Source organism: Alligator mississippiensis, chromosome 2 (genome assembly GCF_030867095.1).
Source record: "Alligator mississippiensis isolate rAllMis1 chromosome 2, rAllMis1, whole genome shotgun sequence".
In the NCBI taxonomy this organism is placed as follows: Eukaryota; Metazoa; Chordata; order Crocodylia; family Alligatoridae; genus Alligator; species Alligator mississippiensis.
In genome coordinates, this window is record NC_081825.1 from 86,742,814 (window position 1) to 86,769,441 (window position 26,628).

Here is a 26,628-nt window from a genome sequence, read left to right on the forward strand (position 1 = left end):
TGCCCCGAGCGCCCCCACTCTGATTACGGGGGAATTGCATAGCTGGAGGCTCACGTTGCGCCCTGGCACATGGCAGGCCTGGCCCGGGCACGCTCCCACCAGTGCCCAGCTCTGGGAGCGCCCCTCAGGGGTTGTCCCAAGCAGCAACGATCCCCGGCGAGCCTCCCGGGGCCGTGACCCGCCACCCCTGCAGGAGCGGGGGCCGGGCGCGGGGCGGCGCTGTGCGGGAGCGGGGGGCGGGGCCGGGCCCGCCCCGCGCGGGGAGGCGGCGCAGCCCAAGAGCGCGCGCCGAGCGGGGGGGCGCCTCGGGCGGCGCTGATGGCGGCGGCGGGAGCGGGGCGGCAGCGGCAGGAGCTGGACAACGTAAGCGCGAGGGGAGCTGCTGCGATGTCGCGGTCGCGCCCTGCTTGCTGCCCCCGTGCCTTGCAGGGCCGGGGGCAGCCGCCGGGCCAGGGCAGGGCCGGGCCGGGCCGGGCCGGCGCCTCCCACAGCTGCGCATCACGTGGGGGCTGCGGGACCCGCTGCTTTGGGCCCCCCAGAAGGGGAGGGAGGCGCGGGGGAGAGCGCAGGGCAGGTGCATTTCTCCCACCGCGGGCTCTTCCTGTCTGGGGTTAGGCCAGTCCGGGCGTGGAAAGGCAGAGGCTTCTTCCTCCCGGTTGTTTTTGCCTGTCCGGGAAGGGAGAGGGGCTGTGGTGCTTCCCTGTCCCACCCCTGCCCAGCTAGGCCACCGGCTGTGGGGGTCTATGAGGAGGTGGCAGCTTGAGGGGGGCAGTCACCTGAAAACGCAGGGCACTGGGCTGAGGAAAGCCCTTCCAGCGCCCTGTCCCCAAGGCTGCTTGGGTCCTGTCGGGCTCGCAGGAAACTGGCTTTGCTGTTGCAGGTGCTGGCAGGTTCTCGGTGCAGAAATGCCAGCGTCCGGCTGCAGGACGGCAACACGGCTAGGTGCTGGGCATGTGTGCGCTGGGCTATCTGTGAGAGGTCAAGAAAGGGAGGTTTGCACGCTCTCCCAAGTATGGCTGCCAAGGTTGTTTGCAAGCATGGTTGGAAGCTGCCAGCCTGATGCTCCCTTCTCTCCCACACCTTGATCTGGAAAGGAGATCTGAGCAGAAGAGTACAAACTTTCTGCTCCACATAACAGCTAGTCCTATTAGTGACAAAGCAAGCTGTGACTCGCTGTGATTTGAGCAAGCTGGTTTTTGGCCTGGACTACACTATACATGCGTTGACCTAATTAGAACATCTTGATGTTGGCTTCTGATTTAAATTGGAGCCAATGCCTCATGTCAGGCACTTTAATATTAGCTGTGTTTTTCTTCCAGCTGTCATGGGCATCATCGTATGAAGAAAATCTTTGGGAGACATTAAGTCTTGTAAATTGTTGGCTTCTTCCATGTGAAGATGAGTTGCAATTAAGTGTTGCAAAATGCTTCCCTCAAGGAAACTCTAGTATGGTAAAACCTGTTTTGATAAAGTACAAGAATAAATTGGATAACCATTGTATTGTACAAGCCATGCCCATAACATGAAGGGCACCTATTGACTACTGCTGAAAGGATCAAAAAACTCACCAGATAGCCTGTGGGGTTACATAGGGGATACAGACCTTTTTTTAAGGTTGCTTTTGAATGCTTGCTCTGCAAAATTTGTATTGCATCTCATAGCTGGAAGTGGCAAGTGAAAAGACAAATATTTAGTGTTTTGACTTTTGAGTGGTTTTTGGAGCGCACTTAATACTACCCTCCTTTCTCCTAAAGGAAAGGCAGTCTTTGCAGAGTTCTTGTAGCTGTTGAGAACTACAACAAGAAGGTTACCTATAAAAGAGGCATTCTGATGCTGTAGTTGTAATAGTTGAATCAGCTGAGAATGAAATGGGCACCTATCACTAGTGTGGCAGCTCAGCTGATGTCTTGTCTGTCTCAGTTTAGATTTTGAAGAGCATGAAAAGGAGTAGGGATCCATGCAAGACTCAAAAGGTGAGGGTGTTTGGAGAGGAGGAGCTGATATTCTCTACCACCTTGGAATTGGTATGAAGCTAGGCCTAGTCCTGCAGCTTTATGTAGACATGAAATGCCCTACTACAGCAGTCGCGAACTTTTTTGTGTTGCTGGGTGGGAATAACTCGGCTTGGGTCAGAGGCTGGCTAGCCAGCGCTAAGATCCATGTGCCTCTGCTTCCCCCTGGCACCTGGCCATGGCGCAAGCAAAGAACGCACCACTGAAAACTAAAGCCCCCAGATTCATGAGTTGGATCCAGTGGCTCCATGGGCTGGATCTGGTCTGCAGGCTGTAGGTCACAGACCCCCTAGATCAGTGGTTCCCAACCTTTTTAGACTGCAGACCAGCATACTGCAGACCAAAAGGAACTGACATAGTGTGGACCAGCAGCTGCCAGTCTGCAGTATGCCGGTAACTTCTGGACTAGCAGCCAACCCTCCTGTGGACCAGCAGGCAACCCTTTGTGGCCCAGTATTGGGCTGTAGCCCGGGGGTTGGGAACCTCTGCCCTAGGTACTATATCAAAGTCTCCAGAGATGTCCAGCAGTCTGAGAACAAAGATCTCTCCTACTTCACAAGCATCTTTGTGTTGTATTGTATTCTGAATTCTCATTGTGTAGCATCTGCAATGGTTGCTGATGTTGCATGTTATTGGAGTTCTGTGATTTGTTAAAATTATTCTGCCCTGGAATAGGAATTTGAAGAGATCATCAGGATAAGTAGCTAGCTTCTCAAGAACTGGGGTGGCCTGTCTTTATCAAGAATGATAGTCCACACTTGGACTGTTTCTATTAATGATGGGCATGTTGTTCTTCACTGGGTTCAACCAGCCAGAAGAGCAAGGATCTTGCTGTTATTTTCCTGACTTAAGGAGGGAGTGGCTTGGAGCAGTGTTTCTCAACCTGTGGTATGTGTACCCCTGGGGTACACAAGATGTGGGAGGGGAGTAAGCAGGTGCTGAATTTTGAGTTTGACCCATCCCCCTACTTGGCAGGTTGGAGGCATCTTTGCCTGTTCGGGCCGGAAGTTCCAGTGCACCGCACTCCCCAGCATCAGTGTGCCAGGGGACAGGGAGGACAGCCCTGCACAGGCTGCTTTCCCCGGGCCGTGGTCCATGAGGAAGAAGTGGGACTCAGCTTGTGGCGGCAAACCAGAAGTGCCACGGTGGGACTTCCAGTTTCACTTTTGCCATGTTGATTGGCAGGTGGTATGGAAGGTACCAAAGGTTGAGAACCACTGCCTTGGAGGAAGGTGTTGATAGTAATGGTCAGTGGGTGGCTTCACTACCTGGCACTATCACCTTGAGTTTAAATAACTTTGCTGGAGGGCAAGTTGAAAACCTATAGATAGGCTTTCAGTCTGTCTCCAGAGGACTACTTGGTATAGTTTTAAACTGATATCTAAGGCTTTGTGTGCATTATATTTCAGCTCTAGCCAGTTAGGAACAGATTTTAAGTGCCTATAAAAATCATATTTTGAAACTGCTGTGACTCTATAAACTCCCACTTATTTAAAACCTGATCAGTAAGCTCTATGTGCCTTATAAGAAATCTTGTAATTTTTGTAAATTTCCTGCACAGCATCAGAAGAAAGATATTGTGAAGTACAATTAATTAATAGCTCAGCAAAAAACAAGCCTTTTTAAATACTCCCAAGAAGGATGTGACAGTTGCATAAGGTAAGGGACTCTTGCTGGGGGAACATAATTATAAGAATATGAATAAAAACATAAACTGTATTCTGACAGAACTAAGTAATTATCATTACACTTTTTTTTTTAAAAGCACATGAGCAGGTCAGGTATAAGAGGTAGGTATCTCATCTACTTATGTGCTTTTGAAAAATCCCACAAGATGCCTATTGACATGTTCAGGGTCTAAATTGCTTTGGTAATTGGGCCAGATGTGCTTCAAGTTTTCTAGAATAGGAAATACTGTTCTCTCCTACCAGTTTGCTGTTCAGAGAGGGAACCTACCTTTTCTTCAGAGTTGAACAGTTGAGAATTGATATGAACCAACTTTCATCCAATTGAATCTACATGAAGAATCTTCATGCACCTGATACCTCAGTGGAACCCACTTGAGATGATACTCTTCTGTACAATGAAACTTGAAAGTCCTTTCCTTTGGAGTAAATGCCAATATTTACATTCTATTGTAAAGATAAAAGATATTCTTAGTGCAACAGATTACGCTGATATATATCTATCTAGCTTAAGGTGACTTCAAAATTAGAGAAGCTGTCCAATTTTGAATATATTAATTAAAGGGTTCCATTAAAAAAAAAAAAAAAATTGTACTAAGATATGCTCCAGCAGGGGGTGGTGTGTGAACTGGTGACAGAACTGGTTAAAAGAGAAACACACTGCTCTAAAACTCTTGGTTCAGAGATGTTTTTAGTTGGTCTAATAAAAGGTATTACCTCTGAACCAGGAGTTTTTAGAGCTTTGTGTTTCTCTTTTTTTTTCCTCCAGACCAACACAGCTACAGAATAGATCCTGGGAATTGGTTAAAAGTTTAGACTTTAGAATGGGGTCTCCGTGCGTCTCTCTCTCTGTCTCTCTCCAAATTAAATTTTTTGGCAAGTTATCTGAAAAACGCTTTACAAAGTGTATAGGCAACAAACAAAACCTAAATGAAGGTCCTGATTCTGCAACTCCTTAAGCACGCTTTGCTTTTTTAATTGGAGAAGTGGTATGAGCAGGATGACACTTGTGTGGAAGAGTCTGATCATTTAAAAGGTGCAGTAAACTCTACAGTTTGTGATTTGGAAAGGGGAGAGGGAATTGCTTTTAAATTTAAAGAAAAGAATGGTTTAAACTTCATACTAACTTTGCTATCCTGTTTACACTGTTGTTCACACTCTGGCCAAAACCTTCAAAAATAGGATCTTGCATTTAGCCTTATAATAGTGAGACTTGGAAGAACAGGTGTTGCTGACTTTAACCAAGGTTTGTAGTACTGTATGAGTATAGCTTTGTCAAAGCATTTAGCTTTCTTGAGTTAGAAGTTCCACGTATCAGATGGTTGTGCTGATTGTGAACAGAACATTCTATTTTTCCATCACTTTTGACTCTGATGCAGTAATCCTCATTCTTCCAGCATAGATAAACACTAGATGGTTGTCAAACTTAGCAGGAAAACATATCCATATAAATCTAAACAGAAAACTAAGTTTCCAGGAAACTAAAGGTTTTTATACAAAATGTTCTTGAATCTTGTTTTGTAGGTTTCAATGGCTGAAGATCTAACAATAAGTTGTATACAATTTCCCTCAACCAGGTAGTAATAGAAGCAGAAATTGAAAGGGTTTTTTTGTTTGTTTGTGGTTGGGGGTGGGGAGGGTGTTCACTGCAGTATGTCTACAACCCCTATTATATACCAGGGCCTTTAGTTACTGTTTGGTGTTTTTGTTAGAATGGCATATGATCTGTCCTGAAAAGAACCCCCCTGAAATGTGGATGTGAAAGAAGGGCACATCTGATTAGAGCTTGCTGCAGTCAGGAAACTCAAGGGTTGAAAAGTTCTTTCCTTTCAGATTTCTTTCCTTCCTCTTACTGGAACATCTCCTAATGGTAAACTAATAAATAAATTTGAGTCTGAGCAGATAAGTTTGTAAGACTTCTGTGTCTAGGAATCCTTAGACATCCATAGAACATCCCTCTTACTCTTAGAAGCCAGGGAGTAGTTTTCATCTCTTCTGAGCCTCTGAAGAGTATTTCTGCTTGTCTGATTAGGTGATCACTCAGCTCCTAACCAAAAAAAACCCATTGTGGGGCAGGAGTATTGGAGGATTTTTTAATTTTTTTTTTTTTTTTAAGGCTGGTGAGCTAAGTGAGCAACAATCAGTCTCTCTTCATAAATCTGTTTCTTGCAGAAAACACAAAGTCCAAAGGCAAAGAGCAGTTTGTATAAGAGGAATGGCTGGCCTTGAGCAATTCTCTTCTTGGAAAGTAATCGTAAGAACTATAGTATATTTTAAGTAAGACTATAAATATCAGTTGTCCCAACTTGCTTCTTTCCCAAAGATCCCTAAGGCTTGTAGGATGCAAACAATTCCCATGGACTTTAAATTAGTTGCATATGTTCTGCAAATACAAGCTTTAGGTCTGAATTTTTTTCCAAATGGTCATAGCTGATTACTGGGTGGTCAGCTTCTGCTGCCCCGTATTGTGAGGTTTTTCAGGGTGTATTAAGGATAGAGTTGATTTCACCATCATTATGACCTCTCATGCTTGCTTCAATGTCAAAGGTGGGCTATTGCTGATGGTGAAATGGTTTTGGTGTCTGCCTACAAACTAGCTAATGCTGTCACTGGGACATGCGAGAGCTGCATGAAACAAACACATCTTATCAGTGTCTTCCTGCTTTCTATGACGATGACCTAAAAACTAATGGTTTGACAGGTCTACATTGTCACTGCTCAATAATACTTCCCTAACTGTCTAAGAGCAAATCCTAGACTGTCTAGTTCGATGGAACTACACTGAGAAGAACCTAGTGCCCTGTGCCTAGCAGGACATTCTAGGAAATGCTGAAGGGCTGCTGGTGTGCTGCAGGCTAGTTGTAGAATGAAGAGGTGAATGGTTTTGGATAATTGGAGACTAAAATACACATTTCTGGAATGGTACTCTGGGTATTGAAGCAGTTGAAATGTATTCTGTTGAAGGTAGCATTTGGCACGCTGGAAAACCATCTAGACCACTCTTGTTTTGGAGTGCAAGATGTTTACAGTCTGATAGGGCATGCTAATAGAACGTGATGCCCTATGTCAAGGCTATAGCAGGCTGAATACCACGTCTTCAGCTGTCAATCTGTATTCTCTATTACTTCATCCACATGGTAGCAGGTAGCTTTGCTTTCAGATCAGAGAATAATTTTACTGCTTTCTTTGTTTCCAGTCTTTGATGTGTATTTTCTTGGTAAGAGATTCAGTGTAACAAAAGGGCTTTTAAGACTAATAAGTTTGTTTTAGTTCTTATACTTGACAGCCTTCCAGACAGCCCTAGATTTCAGTAAATACATCTTGCTTCCCTGTTTGCATTTGCATCTCATGATTTGGCCTCCTGAGCCAACCTGTGGGTCTTAGGTAGCCTGCACGTGACACAAGTCTGGAGCTGCTGCCCACTTAACAAGTTCTGCTCGTAAGGTGTGCTGCAAAAAAATTAACACCAGTGGGCACGTATGTGCTTTTTTTTTTTGTTCATAGTGTATGGGGAAGGGCCTCAAAGTTGAAAGGGATTTTTCCTTTATAATTTTTGGAAATGTTAAAACTAGCCTTGAGGAGTTTTCATAATTAAAGGGCTATCCTCCTGGATTTTTTGGTCAGCCTTACTCAAAGACGTATGACTTGATGCTTTGACGGTATACCCCACCAAATAGCTAGTTATTAAATCAAATGAATGTATTTAGGAAAATCGTAATGGAAGTTGCCATGTTCTAAAAGTGTAAGCATTCTAAAATAATAGTGCCCAAACATTTTGCTCGCCAGGCCTGATGGCCAGTGCCAGGCTGGCCCACAGGCTGGATCTGCCATACAAGGCAGGCCTGTCCAGGGCCCAGTCCTGCCATGTAGCAACGGCCTGCCCAGGGGTGATCCAGCCACATGGGGCTTGGAAATCTGGTGGTGGTGGGGATGGTGGTGACATTCATTGCCACCAGTCTGCCACTGCTAAATTTCTGGACCCTTGGGGAGCCTTGTGGGCCAAGTGTCATGGCTGTGTGTGGCCTGCAAGCCAGGGGTTGAGCACCCCTGTCCTAGAACATCCAGTCTGCTGAGACTTTCCTTTTGGCCTACACAGCTTCTAGCGGGGCTGAATGAGGGCTGGGGCCTACCACAGAATCCAGGGCTGATGGGTCTTGCTGGACTTGGCCGTCAGTGTTCAGTGGTGAGCGAGAGCTATATGGGGGTGTTTTTTTGTATTTTGTGTGTGGGGGGGGGTATTTTATTTTATTTTTATTGGCTTTGTTCTTTTTCAAACTGGATTGCTGCAGCAGAGGCAGAAGATATTACGCTGAGAGGCAGAAGAAATCAAATTTGCAAATGTGTTTATGAACTTGATCTCTACACCCAAGGAAGCTGGAAGCTACAGTAATGAAAGCAGTATAAGAGCAGACTTATGGTACTGACTTGGTTCGTCAGAGCTTTAGCAGCCAAAAAACCCTACAAAATCCCCCTAAAAAATGCAACAGCAGGCAACTGGTTTAGAGCTGACTTGTCAGGTTTTCTAAAAATATTAAGACCCCTGAAATACATTCAGCTGTGGTAACTTTGCTGCTCCCAACCAAGGTTTTTTGTGGGGACATTGTGATCTGGCACAGGCTTTTCAAGATCCCAAGTTTTATTGTTTGTAACCAGTAGGCAAAAACTGTTGACATTTGTGGCCAAGTAACTAAAGGCTGCCAGTGATGCGATTGTGACCTTTACTGTCTCGTGAGGTGAGAGCTGATGATTGTCTACTAGCATCATCAGAAGAAAACATACAGGAGGGAAAAGCTAGTAACAAAGAGGAACAAACAACAAAGTTCACAGTGTGTATGGTCTTCACACTCTGTCTCCTCCCCCCCCTCCCCCAAACATCAGCCCAAAGTTAAACATTTCTAAAGATAACTCTCTTTTTTTTAATGACTTCCATTCAGCCAAGTACCAGAAGCACTCTATTTAAAAAACCTTTTGAGGGCTAAAGGCTCCCTCCAGAATGGGCAGTTTGGTTGTGGTATGGTCATCTAATGTCAGTTTCTTACAACCCAATATTTTGTCAAACTAAATATCTCTTAGTTTTAGTATGTGACTTGAGGAATGGCACATGATACTATCTTAATTGGTGTTCTTATAAAACAGCACAAAGTATTGTTGTACAAGAGGTTGCCAACAAACATCTTTAAAAGGTGTGTGTGGGAGGGGCATGCAAGGAGGAAGGGTGGAATACACCAAATAGACATGCTTCCCTGCAAAGCTGTTCTGAAGCTTCCTTTTCTTAAATTTCAGGGGTCCTTGGAGATAACTCAGAGCACAGAAGATGATCATCTACTTGACACACCACTCCTTCCATCTCATGCATTGCATTCCCGGCTGAGACCAAGATTCTATACTATTCCGACAGTTTTCATTGCCAATTTTTTGTTGCTTATACATGTAAGTTTTAGGGGAGGGGAAGGCTGTGTACAGACGTTCCCCCTCTACCAGGAGAATCGCCATTCTCCCAGTAGAAACCACAAGCGTACAAACATTCACAGTGCTTATCCCAGACCAAAAATGGTGGTTCCAGGAGAAAAATAACCTGACTCTAGCCAGGTAGAAGTATTTGCAGGAGAGTTTCTCCTGGAGAACAAATGCTTGTACACTTTCCCATGACTTAACTGCTCCTGGGGATCAAGAGGAGTAGAGCTTAGGGAAAGGCTTGCATGCCTTCTTCTGGAGAACAGGGTCATCCTGGTCTAGAGATGGCCTAGGGTAACAACTGTACCTGCTCCTCCTGTAAACCAGGGAGAGAAAGAAGCAGCAGCTGCCAACTTCTCTCTGCAAGCTCCTTGCACACTGGCATCCACCAAGTGGGTTGCAGGAAGGGGACATTGCTATGCTGCTCGGTCCACTTGGCTCCCATGGGAGCAATGCCACAAGGGGAGCAATGCCACAAGCCTCTTGCCTGCTTTGCATTCCAGAGCCCACAGACTGAGACGCAAGTACTTTGCCATGCTACTTGGGTCCCCCTGGGAGCAGGGGAGGGGGAGGCGGTTGCAGTTTAACTAAGCTTTTCTGGGTTAACTAATGCCTAGTAAATGGGTTGGTATGACTACTTTTTCTCCTAAAATTGTAGGTGCTAACCCTAATTTTTTACCTTTTTCCCCAGGTTGCATTTGTTGTCTTAGTATTTTTAGCAGTCATGTTTTGTTCTTATCCTCACCCAAATGAAGATAAGTGCCCTAAAAACTACACCTATCCTTTTAAGGTACAGACTGTAGTAGTAATTGCAAAAGTAATTCTATGGATTCTGCTTGTTCTGTTTGAACGGTATGTCCAGTATCATCACAGCAAAGCCAGAAGCCGAGGCTACCTCTCAATCTACCGATCGACTAGACATCTTAAAAGGCTTCCGCTAGTGGTACACTCAACAGGTGAGCTGACCTTGTTTGTATTTTTGGCTGTTTCTGTTAATTTACACTGCTAAATATTGCGAGCTTGGTAAATATTACTTGGGAGTAAATTGGTAAATATTGTGAGCTGAAGCATTTAATAGGCACACAGACTTCAAAGCCTTTCTAAAGTAAGATGGATAGAAAGGCTTTGAATAGTACCACAGCTGGTTCTGTGTGTGGCACATGGCAGATTAGGGAGGGAATAGGCAGCAAGCATGGTGGCACATTGGTAGGGAAGCAGAGCAGCAGACTGGGCAGAATAAGGGGATCAGGGTGGCACTCGGGATGGGGCATGCCTAATATGTGGCATTCCTCGCAAAAACAGTTGGCTTCCATTTTTCTAGAAAGCTTACAGCCTTCTGATCTGGACTCTGCAATCAAATTTCAGAAATTTTCATCTTTGTCAAACTTCTTAACAAGAATAAATTACATTTGAGGATGGAAAAATAGAATTGAGATATGTGGCATCTTTAGAATAAAGGGTGGATATAGGAATAGTTAGATGGTCAGTTCATGCAAGTTTCTGCAGCTGCATATGTGAAAAGATCCTTTCCAAGAGATGCCCTCCAAGGCTGTGTCCACATGAGCGCAGGTGTTCGTTTCCCTGGGGACAAGCAGCAGCAACACACTTTATGCCGCTCCTACTTGTCCCTGGGGAATGCCCATGCCACCGTGCCTTCTGGCATGGGGCAGGTTACCCTAGGTGGGGTAGGGGAGGCTGGTGCCAGCCACTGTGCCAGCCCCAGCAGCCTTACCTGGGAGTCTCGGGGAGCTGCAGCACTCCTGGAGTTGGGAGCCTGGCCGGCAGCCAGACCATGGCTCCAGCCAGCCAGGCTCCAGTTTTGAGCGGCACACACTGCTGCCACATAAACTGCCCCGCTATTTTTATCTTTTTTTGGCATGGTGTTTTTTTGTTGTGTGGTTTTTTTGACCCCGGAATCTCTGGGTTAAAAAAACAAAAACAACAGTCCTATGCTTCAAGGTAGCTGTGCAGGGAACAACCACATGTGTGATGTGTGGCATCACAGACGGGTCCATGGCACCACGTACGACACATACGCACTTGTCTGGATGCAGCCTGAAAGTACAGAATGGAACAATGAAAAGTAAAAGGCCCTTGGCATCAGCATTCCCTTTGTCACTATCCAAGCATACTTGACTTCTAATGAAAACAATGAGCTGCCTGTGGCTAAAGTTTCAGTTGGCTAATATTGGGTAAAATAAAAATGTCCTCAGCCATCAACAGGGTGATCAGTTTAACTTTGCTTTTCTTTTTCTGGGGAGAAGCCGATTTGTGGTAGTATTCTACAGTTTTACTCTTTCCTGACTTCAGGGATGGCATGGAAAACCTCCTTTTTACTGAGAAGCTCTTGCCCACTTTCCAGGAAAAAAAAATCTAATTCCTTGTCAAAAATGAATTTATGGTGACTTTAGAAAGGGATTCTTGCTGTAGGAACTATTGACTGAGTTGAGAACACGCTGTACTTTGGATAAGTGAACAATAAACTTCACCCACCAATCCTGATAGCCAGTAGAATTACAGTTTTAGTTTCAGTTTTACATGTCCAAAAGCCTAAATTTCCCTCAGGTGGGAGAAACATCAGGATATGGCCACTAGGTAGAGCTCTGACAATGAGAATTGATGCCTAAAGTGCAATCCAGAATCAAGCTGCAACAAGCCTGGCTTTTTTTCTAATACTTTCAGACAAAGAGGTGCTTTGGGGTTTTTTTTTCTCCTGTAAGTTTGTGGCATCTAGTACCCGTAATGGTTAAAGTCTAAAGTATATAACAATACAAGCTAAACGTTGTTTGGTATGGAGAACTTTTGATTTCACCATAGTGAAAGAACAGTGAAGTGAAAACTCTCATTTTGGCTCTAACTAGTTTAGCTATCTATCCTGGAATAACCAGGATACTTCTAAAGCCAGGAAGTTCAAAGCTGTCTTCTACTGTGTCTTCTACATGGATGCTTCCATTAAATTGCTTAGAATATCATAGGAACTCTGTAGCATGGAAAGAAGCACCTGATCTGTACTCTGAAGAACTTCTTGTCTGTTTTAGATGGGACCAAATCTACATGCATAGAGGGATGGGTTGGTTTGAGAACAGCTGGAGGTTACAAAAGAGAGTTAATGAGGGTGCATGCTGTGTATAGCAATGGTTCATATCTTTTCCTTCCCACTCATATGGAAGAATTCAGTACCAAGAGAACTGAATAAAATCAAGCTTGTGATCTGTTGGACTTTATTTGGAAGGTCATTTCATAACTCAGAATAGCAGAATATCTTCCTTTTTCACATACTACTTATAATAACATACACTTTCAGTCATTGAGACAGGTGTTTAAAACTCCTCCCTGCATACAGAGATGACTTTGTACTTCTGTGTGTGTTTAACCGTTAAAATTCACTTACATAAGTTAAACTGAAGTGATGGCTTTATGGTAGTATCACTGTAAGCACAGAGCTCTGACTGGATATGCAGAACAAGATTATACCAAAAATTCAGAGTATTAGAAAGTATAAAAGATGCTTACACAAGAGCACATAGCTGTCTGCCTTGGTTGTGATTTGAGATTTCAAGAGATTCAGAACCCAAGCTCAGGATCTTGTTGGACTAGATGAATGTTATGATCTGAAGGACCTATGTACCCTAACATGTTCACAAGTAACAGCAGTCAAAGGACTGTAATCTATTTATTACTTAAACTTTTATGGAAGTAAAGGCAATTTATTTGCCCCATTATTTTTTCATAACATGGCTAAACAAACTAGCCCAGCAAAAACAGATTTGGGGAAGGAGTTTTGAGTGATTTGTTACTAATTGGCTAGATTGTAACAATTGGGAAATGTTGTTAATATTTGTTTCAGGAAATGCAGCCCTGCTTCTGATACTATCGGCTCAGCATTCTTTTCCTGACAATAACAGAATATATCTGTATATAATTCTGGGAATCCTAGCTCTGGAGCTGATTTGTTCTCTGACGTCCCTAGTCATTTACACAGGTGAGCACTTTAATCATTGTCTTTGAATATTATCTCCTCACTAACTACTAAACTCCTTTCCTCTGCTCTCTTAGCATAATGCTCTACCTCTTAGCACCATATGACTCTGCATTGCAGCTACGCATGTAGAAGTGGGTCCTTCATACCACCCCTGCTCTCGGTGAAGATAATTCAAATGTTCTGGTTAAAACAAACAGGATGGTCTTTGTTAGATTTGGTTTGATCTTTACATGTTGTCAAATAAAAAGCTAGAATTGGTGGTAGCAAAACTGAAGTCACTTGTTCATGAAGCTACAGTGAAATTGCAATATTTTTAAGAGTAGTTAATGCCAAACATACCATGGTAAAAGTGGTTTGGAAGCCCACCAGCAAATAAAGATCAATCTTCTCACCAGAGTGTCAACCATGGCACTTAAAGAGAAATATGCATCTTGCTCTGTGTGTGTGTGTGTGTGAGCTCTCTAGGCTTGTGGAACTTCTAAATATCTGAGCTTATGACTGACACTTCACAGCTTTTAAACCTACAGTTCCCTTTTCTAATTCCTTTTTCTTTCAACCTCTTCTTCCCGTTTCCCCCCAAAATTAACCTGGTATTTCTGAAACGTAGAACTCCTCTAAAAATGCCACTTTTCAGCCTCCTGAAAGCTTTCTTCCAAGCAGCCTATCTAATTATGTGAAGCTGCTTTAAACATTTTGGAGTACTGTGGCATACCTGTATCCTATGTTAACATCTTAAACCTGTCTTGCAGGATTACTTTTGTACAAGGTTGACATATCACTGAACTATTATACAAATATGAAACAGAACTATTCTGGGGTGACTACCTTTTAATGATGACAAGAGCCAAAAAAGCAAGAAACATAATTAAATATCTAATTTTCTTTTAAACTTTGTCACTCCCTGTAAATGAAACACACAGATTCATAGATGCAGGGTCAGAAGGGACCCAAGTAGATCTTCAAGTCCGACCCCCTGCCCTGAGCAGGAGAGAATACTGGGCTCATATGATGCCAGCTAGGTAATTGTCAAGCCTCCTCTTAAAGACCCCCAAGGTAGGGGGTCCAGCACCACTTCCCTTGGAAGTTGATTTCAGACCCTAGCCACCCCGACTGCGAAATAGTGCCTTCTAATGTCCAGCCTCAAAAAACTTATGGCTGTTATTCCTTGTTACTCAGGGAGGTGCTCGGGTGAACAGGGTCTCTCCTATTCCCCCGGTTCCCCCTGGTAAGTTTATAGATGACTACCAGGTCTCCTCTCAGCCTTCTCTTGTAAAATAACTTTGTTATAAAATACAACTTTTAGGATTAGAGAAAAAGTTAGTAACTTGTACCTGCAGAATGTTATTACCAGTATAATATACACTTTTATATTCTGCAAAATAACGCACCTTAAATATGTATTTAATGTATTTTTATATTGGTGTTGAGGTTAAAATAGACATCATCATAAGGCTGAAAAACTAATTGGAGCCTCTGAATAGTTATAGATGAGGAATATAGATATTAAATACTTATTAACATTGGAAAAACTGACCAATCTATGTACTACAGATAATGAGTAGAATTGCTGTAGCAGAAGAGTTAACTATACATTCTCAACAGGCCTTTAACAAAAATGAAACAAACAAACAAAAAAAAAAGGTTTATTTGTAGGTGAGCACGTTTGTTAAAATCAAGGGCAGGCCAAATCCGGCCTGCCAGGCACTCCATCTGACTCATGGCACCCAACAACTAATTGTACCTCTCCCTGTCCTTCTCACGAGGGTGGGAGTGAGGCACTCACAATGCACACCCTTCCGCCAACATACCTGTTGTGCCTCACTCCTCAGACGCTTGTGGGTGAAAGGGCCTGACCCAGTCAGCATGCAGCTTCCATGTGGGGCTACTGCTATAGCTGCCAGTAGACCTGCTCGGGTTTCCCAGTGTCCTGCTCACTCTGAGCAGCAGGTAGGGAAGTAGCAGGGGCAGGGGTGGCAGGGAAACTGCAGCTGGGTGGGAGCACAGAGCATGGGGCTGGGGCTGGCAGCAGCACAGATCCCATGATGGCGGCAGTATGGACCTTGGGTGGGCAGACTGTAGGTATGAGGGAAGGATCCCCTACAGATACAGACAGACTTACACACACACTTCCCTATTGCATGCATTGCCTACAGGCAGCAGCAGCAGGTGGGGGTGCTAGTGTCCAGCACAGGCACTAATGCCCAGTGACACGTGGCTCCAGCCAGTGCTACACAGTGGGGCGAGGAGCACAGCCTGGCTGGGCTGCTTTTATCGCCGGGGTTCCCCATTGTGTGCATGCAGCTCCCGCACTCATGTGCCACCAGAGGAAAACTCCACACACTGGAACTGGCTGCCTTCCCTGGGACCTGCGCAGCAGGGGGCAGGGAAGGCAGCTGGCTCTAGTGTGTGGAATGTGAGTGCAGGAGTTGCATGTGCTTGGCAGGGAGCCCCAGCAATAGAGGCAGCCTGACTGGGCTGTGCTCCTCACCCCCATGTGCAGTGCTGGGCATGCGCACCCTAAGCGCCCCTGCCTGATGGTGCTGCTGCCTGTAGGAGCTGTGTGCCATATGGGGGAGGGGTCTTCACACCCTCCCTCACCCCATAAACATAGCACACCCACACCCTGCCCTCACAACCTTCCCACATATACCCCCCCCAACATTCCCTATTGCTCCTCACACACACGCCACCCCATCATGTTCATGCGCGCAATACAAAACTAAGATTTTATTTTTAGATATGCAATCACCTCTATCTATAATACACTACACTCTATATGCACAAATACAAATCATGATGACAAATATTTTTTGTAATAAAACTAAAATATAGTAGGTGTTAGAAGGTCAAGGGGAGGGACTTCCAGTGGCAAAGGTCAGGGGTTAGGGGGCAGAACTTCTGGTCCCAAGATGGTGACCAGGGGCTAAGGCAGCTGTCAAGGGGTGGGGCTATCAACGAGGCCCTGCAGAGCTCACCAAACCTCGGTAAGCAGCCCTCCAGCCAAAATAATTGCCTGCCCCGGTTTAAAAGATACCAGATACTCTCATAGTAAAAAATGTGAGAAACTTAAAATATTTAGGAATATACAACTCATGCATATGCAGGTAACTAGTAATGCCCTAGTTATGTTCCCTCATTTTCAAAAGTTAAAACACAAGGTGCAGAAGTAGTATTTGGATTTCTACCACAAGCAGAATAACCCTAATTTTTTTTTAAGAAAGTAGTTCAGCAAGGAAAGATTTGGAATCCTGTTGTCTACTTCTGATTTGAACTTTCTGACACATTCTTTCTCTATTAGAAAAGCTCTTACCATTTTCAACCTCCACACTGTTCCTTAAATGAAGGTACCAGGCAATTCTAAAAGGTTCTGCTTTCAAAAATTTGTGTTTCTAAACAAAGTGCTTTTCATCCTTAAGCTTCTTGATGCCTCAGAGCAGAAAAAGGGAATGCCTTTCTCAGACTTGTTCTTTTGTACTATTCTAACTAATAATCAACTGGTAGAAAAAGTTAGTTTCTATAGTAGCATCTGAAGATATACTTCATTCTCTAAACCTTCCTGGGCCTAAATAAATGTTTGCTGTAATTGAGCTTCATGCCTATTTAAAGATGAGGAATCTCTCTGTCTTTCTGTAATCCCTAATTGATGTAGATTTAAGCTATACTGTAAACTAGATAGGCAGAGGATATTGGCATGAGAGGAGTGAGAGACTCAGTGCCACATAATACCTTGACATACACAAGAAATGCTGTTTAAGGTCAGACTGAAGCTGTCCTGAAACAAAATGTCTGTTGGGTCACAGAAGAGATTCTAATGCCACTTTCAGTCCAGTGTTTGTCCTCAGTTTTTCTGCCCTCGGTTTTATCTTTGTCTGATAGAACAGAAAATTACCTGACTGCAAACATGAAGGCTTTTTAACTGGATGGTAGGCTTGTTATCTTGCAACTTACAGCTTAGAGGACCATGCTTTTTCTCATTGTATGTAAGGTTCTTCCTGCAAAACAAACACTTGATAGGGATCCATTTACTAGTAAGGTAATGTCACTTAAAGTGGCTAGCTTAAAACGGAAGTGGTGATAAACACAGTTAGTAATTTTGGAAGCTAGGGTTTATGCTAACCCCCAACAAGAATTTGCATTGTAGACACTCTGTCTACACAGGTGACTTGTGTCTCTTTAGGTGTGCTAGCAAATGTGATCTAATGTCAACCTGACCTGAAGAACTCTGAAACATCTCAAGTTTGATAACTTATCCAATTTATGAAATAAAGGAATGACCTCTGGTATCTCTTTTCCCCTTTAGAAGTATTGTGGTTTAATCTTTCCTAGTTTTGTGAGACTGTTAAACAAAAATCATCTGGGTTTTTTATGTATTACACCATTAACTCAGGAAAATAACTTCAAAGAGCTGCACCATGTTAACCAGATGACTCCTGGTCAGTAAAGAGAGAGCCTTCCCCTAGCAAAGAAATAGGTAATTATCTTTTTGAATTGCCAGATCAGTGGCAGTCCTAATTAGTGATTAGTTACAAAACTTAATTTTTTTTAAATATTGAATAACATGCACACTCTAAGGTCAGTCATTGATAATTGCTTTGTAGTTGCAGCTAAAACATGTTTTGCTCTTAGTGAAGGGTTAAGGGTTAACATGTCCAACCTGGCATATTTTTATACTGTTGATCATGTGCTGTTAGTTGCAGTTCCTCTTACATTATTCTAGGTAAATGCCTCAAAACAAAACTGAAAATGTTGAACTGGGGAGAAGTAGACCTATATGTATAATCTGAAAAATCACTTAAAGACAGAAAATGGCTGTAGTATACAATAGTACTTATCCATAGTGTGTTACATGAGTCACTCATCTAGTTGGTGTCATCTGAAATTTTGATGCAGTTTGAGAAACATTTAAACAATGCTCAGAAGTGGCTGTACATATGCAAACTAGCTTTACTTAAATAAAGGCAGTGTGATGTTCTAAATTTTGCATATGGATCTATGGTATATGGAAACAACCTGTGAATAATCATTCTGTCTTTTAGACTTTGTAGCAGTTCACTATAGTTTGTAAACTTTTTGGTTAGGGCAAATCTTGTAGGTGTGGTAGAGGAGGGGGACATGTTTTTTGCAGCATGAATGGTGTAAAGGGCTACTATGGGGCAGTCTTCCAGTTAAGAAAGCCATGTTGATAGGGGATCTCTTAAATGAATTATAAATTTCCAAACCTCTGCTAAACCTAGATATTTAATAACTTTTGTTCAGTCTCCCCTATGTACTTGTCACCCTGTTAAATAGCTTGCTGCATCCCAGACCTTTGTTACTTTTCAAGAGTGTGTGTGTCATTCATAGTATGGAAAGAGTATACCATTAATGACTGAGTGGTGGGAACTTTCTAGTATTCGTGCAGATCTGGAAATTTGGCTGTAATACTGTTTTTAATGGGAATGCAATAAACCAGTTCAGACTTGCCTACATGAAACAAAGCTTGTTTCTGTGTGCCACTTACTTGGAGTAAATACCTTTGTTTTATAAACCACTTCAATTTGGTATTACACTAAGGAAGTTAGCTAAAGAAGGTTAACTGTAGTTATTTCTATGTAGGCGTGTATTAGAGATGAGGGAAACGAATAATGCACTATTATGCTGAAATGACTACATATTGGGTTATACCAATTTTAACAGCTTTGGTAGGGAGGGAAAAATCACTTGCTAACCTTAAATAGCTAAACTAGCATACAGAAGTTGTCAAACAACTAACCTCTCAATTCAGTAGAGGTCACTGAACAGATTATGGCTTGGTCTTTATGGAACTCAAACTAATGATATGCGGACAGGTGACTTAATATCTGACCAAGAAGCATTCTGGGGTAGGGATACTTCAAAAAGTACTTGTTAAGTAAATTAACTTCTCTGTGTTCATGACTGCCCCAGGAAGCATCCTATGAATTGTGAGTCTGTTAGACGCTTTCCACTATTTTTGTAAACTTGTTTTTGTTTTTATAATGCTGAATAAGAATAATGCACCCATCCAATACAGTTTAAGTTCCTTTGTCGTCTTAAGTGTCTTTTTGTGTAGACTGATGCCCTCATAGAATTGGTAAATTTAATTACAAGTTAAGCTCAAAGCGTTAACAGAATGACCTATAAATCAGTTCTGTAGTATTTATTCTGTGAAGGACAGTTTATTCTTTCCCCTTCATTTGTCTTGAGTAACTTGGTTTCCCAAGATCATCTTGTGAGTGCTCTTACTGGCATTAGATGGTGCTGTACTTCAGATGTTGAGCCTATTATTTCAACAGGGCAGTTCATGCGCTAATGTACTTAGGCCAGATTGAAATATTTATACAGTGTAACATTCAGTGTCTCTTTCTAATGCTCTGTTCTTACTCTGAGCAAGGTTCTCAGTGCTTTCAGTTGCCAAGAAGAGAGAATGAAGGTTCCAGGTTGAAAGTCCTTCCTCCCCTTCCATGCCTATTAACTTAATAGTCTTCATTCATGATACCCTGGAATGTCTGTCTTTGATACTTAATGTCTGAGGTGGAAGCAGATCACTAAGGGCCAATCTGGTCTGATTACTTTACAACTTTTCCATGACACTTCTGACTGATCATAGGAGTAACTGAGGCAGGCAACCTGCCTCTGCCTAGCAGGTGGTCTAGTAAAACAATCTTCATCTAAGAAAGAGGTTGGTGGGACAAGAGCCCTGACTACGAGCTGGCACCTAAACCCTTATTTTAACATTATTTTTGCCTCGCTTAATATTCTGACTCGATATTAGTCTAAATTAGTTCAAAATAAGGCTGAGAACCTTATTCAGTCTAGCTAAAGGAAAGAAATATTAAAAAAACCCTTTTGTTAGTGTCCAAAGCCTTTGTGATACAGTCTCTATACTTGGGCCGCTTGCAGCTCTCACAGCTACTGACAGTGCCACAGCCTCTAAGGCCTACTCTTTTACTAGTTTGAGCAGTGACAGGAAAAGGCAGTTCCCAACTTGTAACTTGAATCCTTTGTTTGGTGTCTTTCCTTTTTGCCTAGCTGCCACTTCAAGGTATTTTGGAGTCTGCTTAAGCCAAGTAGAAAAGTCCTGGATATAATGTCCTTCTACAGTTGTTTAAGTCCTCTCTAACTACTTTTTTAAACTTTTTCCATTGCAGTAAAAATAAGCAATTTCAACAAGGCAAAATCCAGGCCTGATATAATTGAAGAAGAAAAAATGTACGCTTACCCCTGCCATATTATCTCAGAAACTGGATTCAGGTAATCTCTTCTGTCTTAAACTCTCATTCATAAATTTTCTAGGTAATAAAAAATAGTGCTGGTAATTCAGTTAGGGTTAAAAAAAAAAAAAAGGATCTTAAAGCTGCCAGCAAAAGTAGATAAGTAGTAACATTTCTTGAGGGACTTGTGTAATGTGAGCATGTTAGAAATGGAACATGGTACAGTGTTGACATGCTGTTATAGATATTTACAAACTGGTTTATGGACCAGTTAATCCATGTGCACACTATGGAAAGAGAACTTTTAATACGTTGGTTAATTATAAAATATTAGGATAGCCATAGTTCAGATCAGCAAGCGAAGAAAGGTCACTTACCTTGCAGTAACTGATTATTTGAGATGTTCTGTGAACGTACAGGCAGTCCTCAGACTTATGACACAGTTGGTTCATGAAAATCGTGTCTTAAGTCAAAACATTGCAACTTGGAACCAATTTTTCCCATGTTGTAAATGGGGGGTTGATTCCTGAACCAAGGCCCGATTACCCTATTTTCACCAAAAATAACCTAGGACTTTGTATTCAGTCAATTTATAGATGAGTAATATAGCTACATTAATGTATTTATATTGTAAGTAACAATCCAATTGATTTGGAAGGACTTCTTTGAGGAGGCTTTGCTGGACTTTTTGAAGGGTTCTTGGCTAGAAGGGTTTTTCTCAGGAGTCTTGGCTGCAGGTTTTTCTGGAGTCTTGTTTGCTTTCTTAAAGAAGATGTCCAAGGAAGTTTGGACAGATGTTCTCCAGAGAGATGGGTGACACAGCGAATTTGTTCGCTGGCGTGACTTGGTGTCAGATCAAGTGTTGTGAAGTCGAAACTGACATCAGAAAGTTGAAACAGAGTGTCAATTTATAAACACTAAGTGCAAAACATTGTAAGTTGAGGACTGCCTGTAGCTCTGACTTGGGCATGTGTGTGTCTTTTGTGGAAAAAAAAAAAAAAGTTCTGCTAAAAACTAGGGCTGGTCCCTACTCTTAAGGTTACCATATTTCCAGGTCCAAAAAGGACACCTTTTGGGGTGAGGGGCTGGTGGAAATATGATGGGGAAGGGGGGGCAGTGACATGCTGGTGCCCTGCCCCTACCCATTCTGTTGCCCCTCACTGACGAGCCACAATGCTGCCCCCCCCCCCCCCCCCCCCCAGTTCCCCTCGCTCCCAAACTGCAGTACCCTGCCCCCCACACATTGCTGATGCCTCTCTCCCAACCCACAGTCCCCTGGCACTGCCAGTGCCCTGCACATCAACCCACAGTCACCCATCCCGTCCCCCCATACCTCTTATGCCCAATCCACAGCCCCTTCCAGCCCTGCCAGTGCCCCTCACTCCTGGCCTGCAGTTCCTGCATTGTGCACGCACTGGCTCACGCACAGTCCCTGTCCCTGGTTGCCAGAGCCTACACGGGGAGCACATGACCCCCTGGCAGCCATTCGCATTGCCTGCTGTTTCCAGCCCCAAGCATCCAGCCCAGAAGAGCAGAAAACCCAGACATTTGCTCTTATTTTAAAAACCTACCCAGATGTAGCACAGGGGTCCAAAAAAAAGGGCATGTCCGGGAAAACTTGGACGTATGGTAACCCTACACTCTATTCTCACAGGTCAGGTAGAGTAATCTCTGCTGTGCTGAACTCCATTCTGCATACACACAAATAGCATTTGAATGTACAGATATTCAAAAGATGTACGCTGATCTTTTATTTATTTATTTATTTTTTTAGTTTGCCTTGTCTCCATTGGCATTTAATACTTGATAGCTAGCATGCATTAAAATGTTCTTCCCCTCTTGCCTTCCCTCTCCATCCCAGTCCATATGTAGCTTTTTATTGTGACCAGCCCTCTTTAAAGGTATATTGTAACATGGCCCTTCTTATTTTTTGCTGATGTGAAGCTGTTGATTTAAGCACATGTACATATTTACCCCACTTAGAGTTTAAGACGACACCATGCCCCCACCATGGGAAAAATATAAATTTGTTATAATTTGCTTTGTATATAATCTAATTATTGGAGGGTCATTTTATATTTTCAGGGGGCACCACTGAAGCAGGGGAAAAAAACTAGTGGAGGGTAGGCAGACTATCTCGCCCAGTCACTTGCTCTACTAGTACCTGGCCAAGTCAGGGCTGGAGCCACAGCAGGTTCCTGCCCCATACTGTGTGATCTCAGCCCTGCTCACTGTGTACCACCCCCTGCCATCCCTTGACCCCTCTCCATGTACTCTCTGGGTAAGGGCTGTGCTGGACCCAGAGCCACAGCAGTCTCCTGCCCTGGGCTGTACTCAAATCTAAGACTAGTTTTCTCTTCTCCCCACAATCCCATGTTGAATGGGTGTGGTGGGTAACCACTTGTTTTGGATTTCAGTAATTTTTTTTATAAATATGTGTTATCAGTGTAAGCAGTTTGAGTAGCTGCTAGAACAATTGCTAGGTGAATGGATTACTGAGTGGTGGAAGAAGAGTAGTCTATGAAACAAAGGATTATCTTGATTTGGGAGACTTAACACTTACATGAACTTCTGTATGATTGGCGAAGCCTTAAGATCTTCAGCCTGTGAAAAGAGTCTTGAAAAGTTGTTTATTATTATAACTAATTGTTAATAGAGAGCTAATTTACGTTGGCAGTCTGTTTTACCCTAAAGACTAAGTGAATGAATGAGTTCCTTTTTATTCAAAGTGATTCTGCCCATACCCCACATGTTATACTAGCTACAGCAAAGTAAAATAAGCCTGCTGTATGTGGGTGCAGCACCAAAGAATTTCTTTGGTGTTCCACAGAATTCTAGCCTCTCAATTTTACATTCATCTAGATAATTCTCCAAACAAAAATAAAATCCCAACAACTCTGTAATCTGTTTCCATGATGTTTTGTAACTATACAGAGTGTAGTAAAAGAGTTTAACATGTGTTACAAAACGCTACTCCCTACTACAAAATATGGCATAGTTGTTTAGCTATTTAATTCCCTATCCTTTCCTTCAGACCAAAGTTGTATTGCTTAAAGTTCAGCTGTAACTTCTTCTGTTGGTCCAAATTGTTGTCTCTTAGTAAGAAAACAAGAAGAACTACTCCAAACGCTATCTATATTTTTTGGTTAAGTATTATTAGTTACTGCCTGTCTTGCTATTAGCCAGTGATGGTGTATTTGAAACTTTTGTTACAGTGATTATTTATGACTTTCTCCTTCCCTGTCTTGTGCTTGTCAGGGAAAATTCAAGTTTGGAAGAAATTGTTGAAAAGCAAGGAGATGTGATAGAATATCTTCAACGACACAATGCACTGCTCAGCAGGAGATTACTGGCATTAACCTCACAGCAGATCAGAGGTTAGAATGTTTGCAAAGCTGCTGCTATACATCAAGAATCCAAAGCAATGTAATCCAATTTGGACAGAAGACTTCCATAATCCTTGGAAAGAGGAAAGGTTTTTGGATGAATGAATGGTCATGGTGCGCACCTTGTTACAACTGGAAAGATTGTCTAGACTTTATCAAATTGTTTAGTTTTGAACAGACATTCTGTTTCTTGGACTCTTTTTAACTCCTGATGGGCTAAAGCTGGATCCAAGTTTAGCTGTGTAACCTTATTCAACAGTACTCTTATTTTTCATTGCTGTAACTTTTTAACTCCAAGCTGCCAAAGCCTCTTGTACTTCCTGAACTCAAACATTTACTTTCCAAATTGAAAGAGCGTAGGGTGTAAACTCTCCTTAGTTTGTTTCCTGATGGTAGAGGTTGAATCACTAAACACTTTGTCAAATCAGTGTTCTACCTATTTCTTTAAGTTGTATAGGTCTTAAAACTCAGTATACGCACTTCTGCAGTTAGTCTGTTGGGGAAGTTGCAAAAACTTGTGTTCTGGATCAGTGTCTTTTTGCTTCTTAAAGGGAAATTGAACTATAGTGTATAAGAGGGAAATTAATCAAATGCCAAAAGCTGGTGTCTGATCAAAAACCTCTAACTGGCCCAAAGAAAAGCAGAATTTCACTTAAGTAAGTGTAGTATATAATAACTAAATGCATCATGGCTAAAGTGACTGAGCAGCTGAACAGAACTTTGTGCTGACAAGTTTTCTGTAGCTTGAATTTTTACTAAATGGTTCCAAAAACTTCAAAAGTAGGAATTATTGTTTTGTGTAATGATACGAACCAAGGTGAAATATAAATTAAGGGAGAAGGCTTCTGTGTTAAATATGTTAAATCCAGTTTATGTGAATATTTAAAGCTGTTTTGTCTTAAGACAGGTACGGTATTAAGTTTAAATCCTATAAAAGGTGCTGCGCTCTTGAATACAAAATTGATGACCGTTGATACCTTTTGACTCAAACATGTGGGAGGGGTCATGCAACAAAAGGGAATAGAAAACTAATCGCACCATATTTTGGAATGACCATTCCCTTCCTATGTACTTTGAGCAAATTTTATATAGAAACTAGTCTGTTAGGCTTATGCCATCATCTCAGATATCAGAGTATACAATACCACTCTCACATTCCTAATTAATTTTTCTGTTTGCTTGTTTCCCAAGTCTTTTGCTTCCAACGTACTCTCTACTCATCTTGTCTGCAAGATCTTGTCTTTTAGGGGAGACAGATTAGTCTCTGAGTAAAAATGGGAAAAATCTCTTAGCAAATGTTGGGAGTGGTGGCCTCAGAGTTCTATACAGGAAAACCAAAAGAAAACTAACACGGCCTATTTTGGTTCTAGGATACAATTTGGGATCTAGTTCCATAATTGTTCACTATGTTGCATAGTACTCTGACTTACGGGACAAAACAGGAATGTTGGAAACTTGCTGCTAATACTACCAAGTGTGTTTTGGTTTCTTTCCTCCTTTAGCTGTATTTTCTTAAATGCAGCCAGGATTTTATACTAAATGTTTGAGAAACAAATATCTTGTTTTTAGAACTCAGGTTTTGATGTGATTATTGTATAACCATTTATATAATTTGTATGAAAAGCAGTAAATGCGACTCTGGATATTTGTGCACAATAAATGCAACTAAGGAAAAATATAAAGCCTCTCCTGTTGATGGTATTTAATTAAAATGGAATCTCAAAAAGTATGAAGCAGTATAAAACAGCAAAACGCACTTTCATTTAATCTGCAGTTTGAGATTACAGTATCAATGTTCATACAGGGATCTCTTTTCTTTGCAGATTTTGACCATGTTCCTTTTTACTTCTTGAACAAGACCTGGAATGAAAGTGATAATAAAGTTAGTTGCCAGTGAATTGTGCGTGTTTTGCTTTTTTTTTAAGACCTGGTGGCTATCCTGTCATGGGTAAGGTCTCTCCCTACTCTGTATTTCTCCTGGTCTGGAAACAGCAAGCCATTGGTTGACTTTGAACAATCTTGCTGAAGCTAGTTAAAACTTCACTTATAGCAAAGCTTTTAACTGTCCATGTAGCCTAACTATCCTATAGGGACTGATTCTGTGGTAGAGCTTTTAGAGGGGAAGAAGCTAATTTGGTCATAGGCAACAGTGTATTACTTCTGCTAAAGCTTTATGGAGAACTTTTAAATGATTTATTTCAGCTTTGCTTTTCTGACTTCTTGCATCAGGAAAGAAATGTCAACATCTATAAGAGTTTGCAGAATTAGCAGATTGACATACCCCTAATTACATCAACCACGGAGGGGTGGGGGGAATAATTTTATTTTTTTTTATAAGGTGTTCTAATCATCTATAGAAACTGATAGGGAAAGATGCAAAAGGAAACAAAAAACTGAATTAGGCCTGCTCTCAGTCCTTGAGCTAAACGAAGGCCTTTCTGTGTGAACTCTTTTTAATAAATAAGGTAGGGATGCCTGTAGACATGTGGGACATCTGCTCTCACATGCAGTGTCAGAGCAGACTCTATAGTCTCCTGGAGTATGCTAATTAGCATGCTTCAGCAGCCCTGGAGTACTCATGCTGCAAAATGCTGTGGGTGCTTTAACTAAAGCTCATCAAACAGTGCCTGACAGCCACTCTAATTCAAATAGCCCCCTCTCTCCTGGGAGCATGTGTAAAGATGCCCTAGATGACTGAAAATTAGTGGGCAGAAATTAGGGAGCAGAGTGAGCCTCTGCCTTATTACCTCTCTAATGGGTTTTAGGGGAGATTTGGATGGGAAGGAATTAATTACTGAGGGGTTTTTGAAGCAATCGGACTCAACTATTTCAGGAATTCTGTTCTGTCCTTCACATTTGCCTTCACTTCATCCCCCTGACATGCTGATGACATACTAG

The 26,628-nt window shown here is 42.3% G+C and overlaps 1 protein-coding gene across 1 annotated transcript; it reads left to right on the forward strand.

The window, feature by feature from the left end:
* The first annotated feature begins 264 nt into the window (after positions 1 to 264).
* Positions 265 to 25,628, forward strand: TMEM192 (transmembrane protein 192). Its single transcript, XM_059721906.1, has 6 exons — positions 265 to 363; positions 8,981 to 9,127; positions 9,843 to 10,107; positions 12,999 to 13,133; positions 20,282 to 20,384; positions 23,603 to 25,628. Exons 1-6 carry the CDS (start codon positions 319 to 321, stop codon positions 23,724 to 23,726), a joined length of 819 nt encoding a protein of 272 aa, XP_059577889.1. The 5' UTR covers positions 265 to 318; the 3' UTR covers positions 23,727 to 25,628.
* The last annotated feature ends 1,000 nt before the right edge of the window (positions 25,629 to 26,628 follow it).

What these genes read in the sequence shown, in the direction of transcription:
- TMEM192 (XM_059721906.1), top strand. Translation starts at nt 319, where the DNA reads ATGGCGGCGGCGGGAGCGGGGCGGCAGCGGCAGGAGCTGGACAAC. An exon ending in AGCGGCAGGAGCTGGACAAC is followed by an intron (nt 364 to 8,980) that starts GTAAGCGCGAGG and finishes CTTAAATTTCAG; the next exon opens with GGGTCCTTGGAGATAACTCA. An exon ending in ATTTTTTGTTGCTTATACAT is followed by an intron (nt 9,128 to 9,842) that starts GTAAGTTTTAGG and finishes CTTTTTCCCCAG; the next exon opens with GTTGCATTTGTTGTCTTAGT.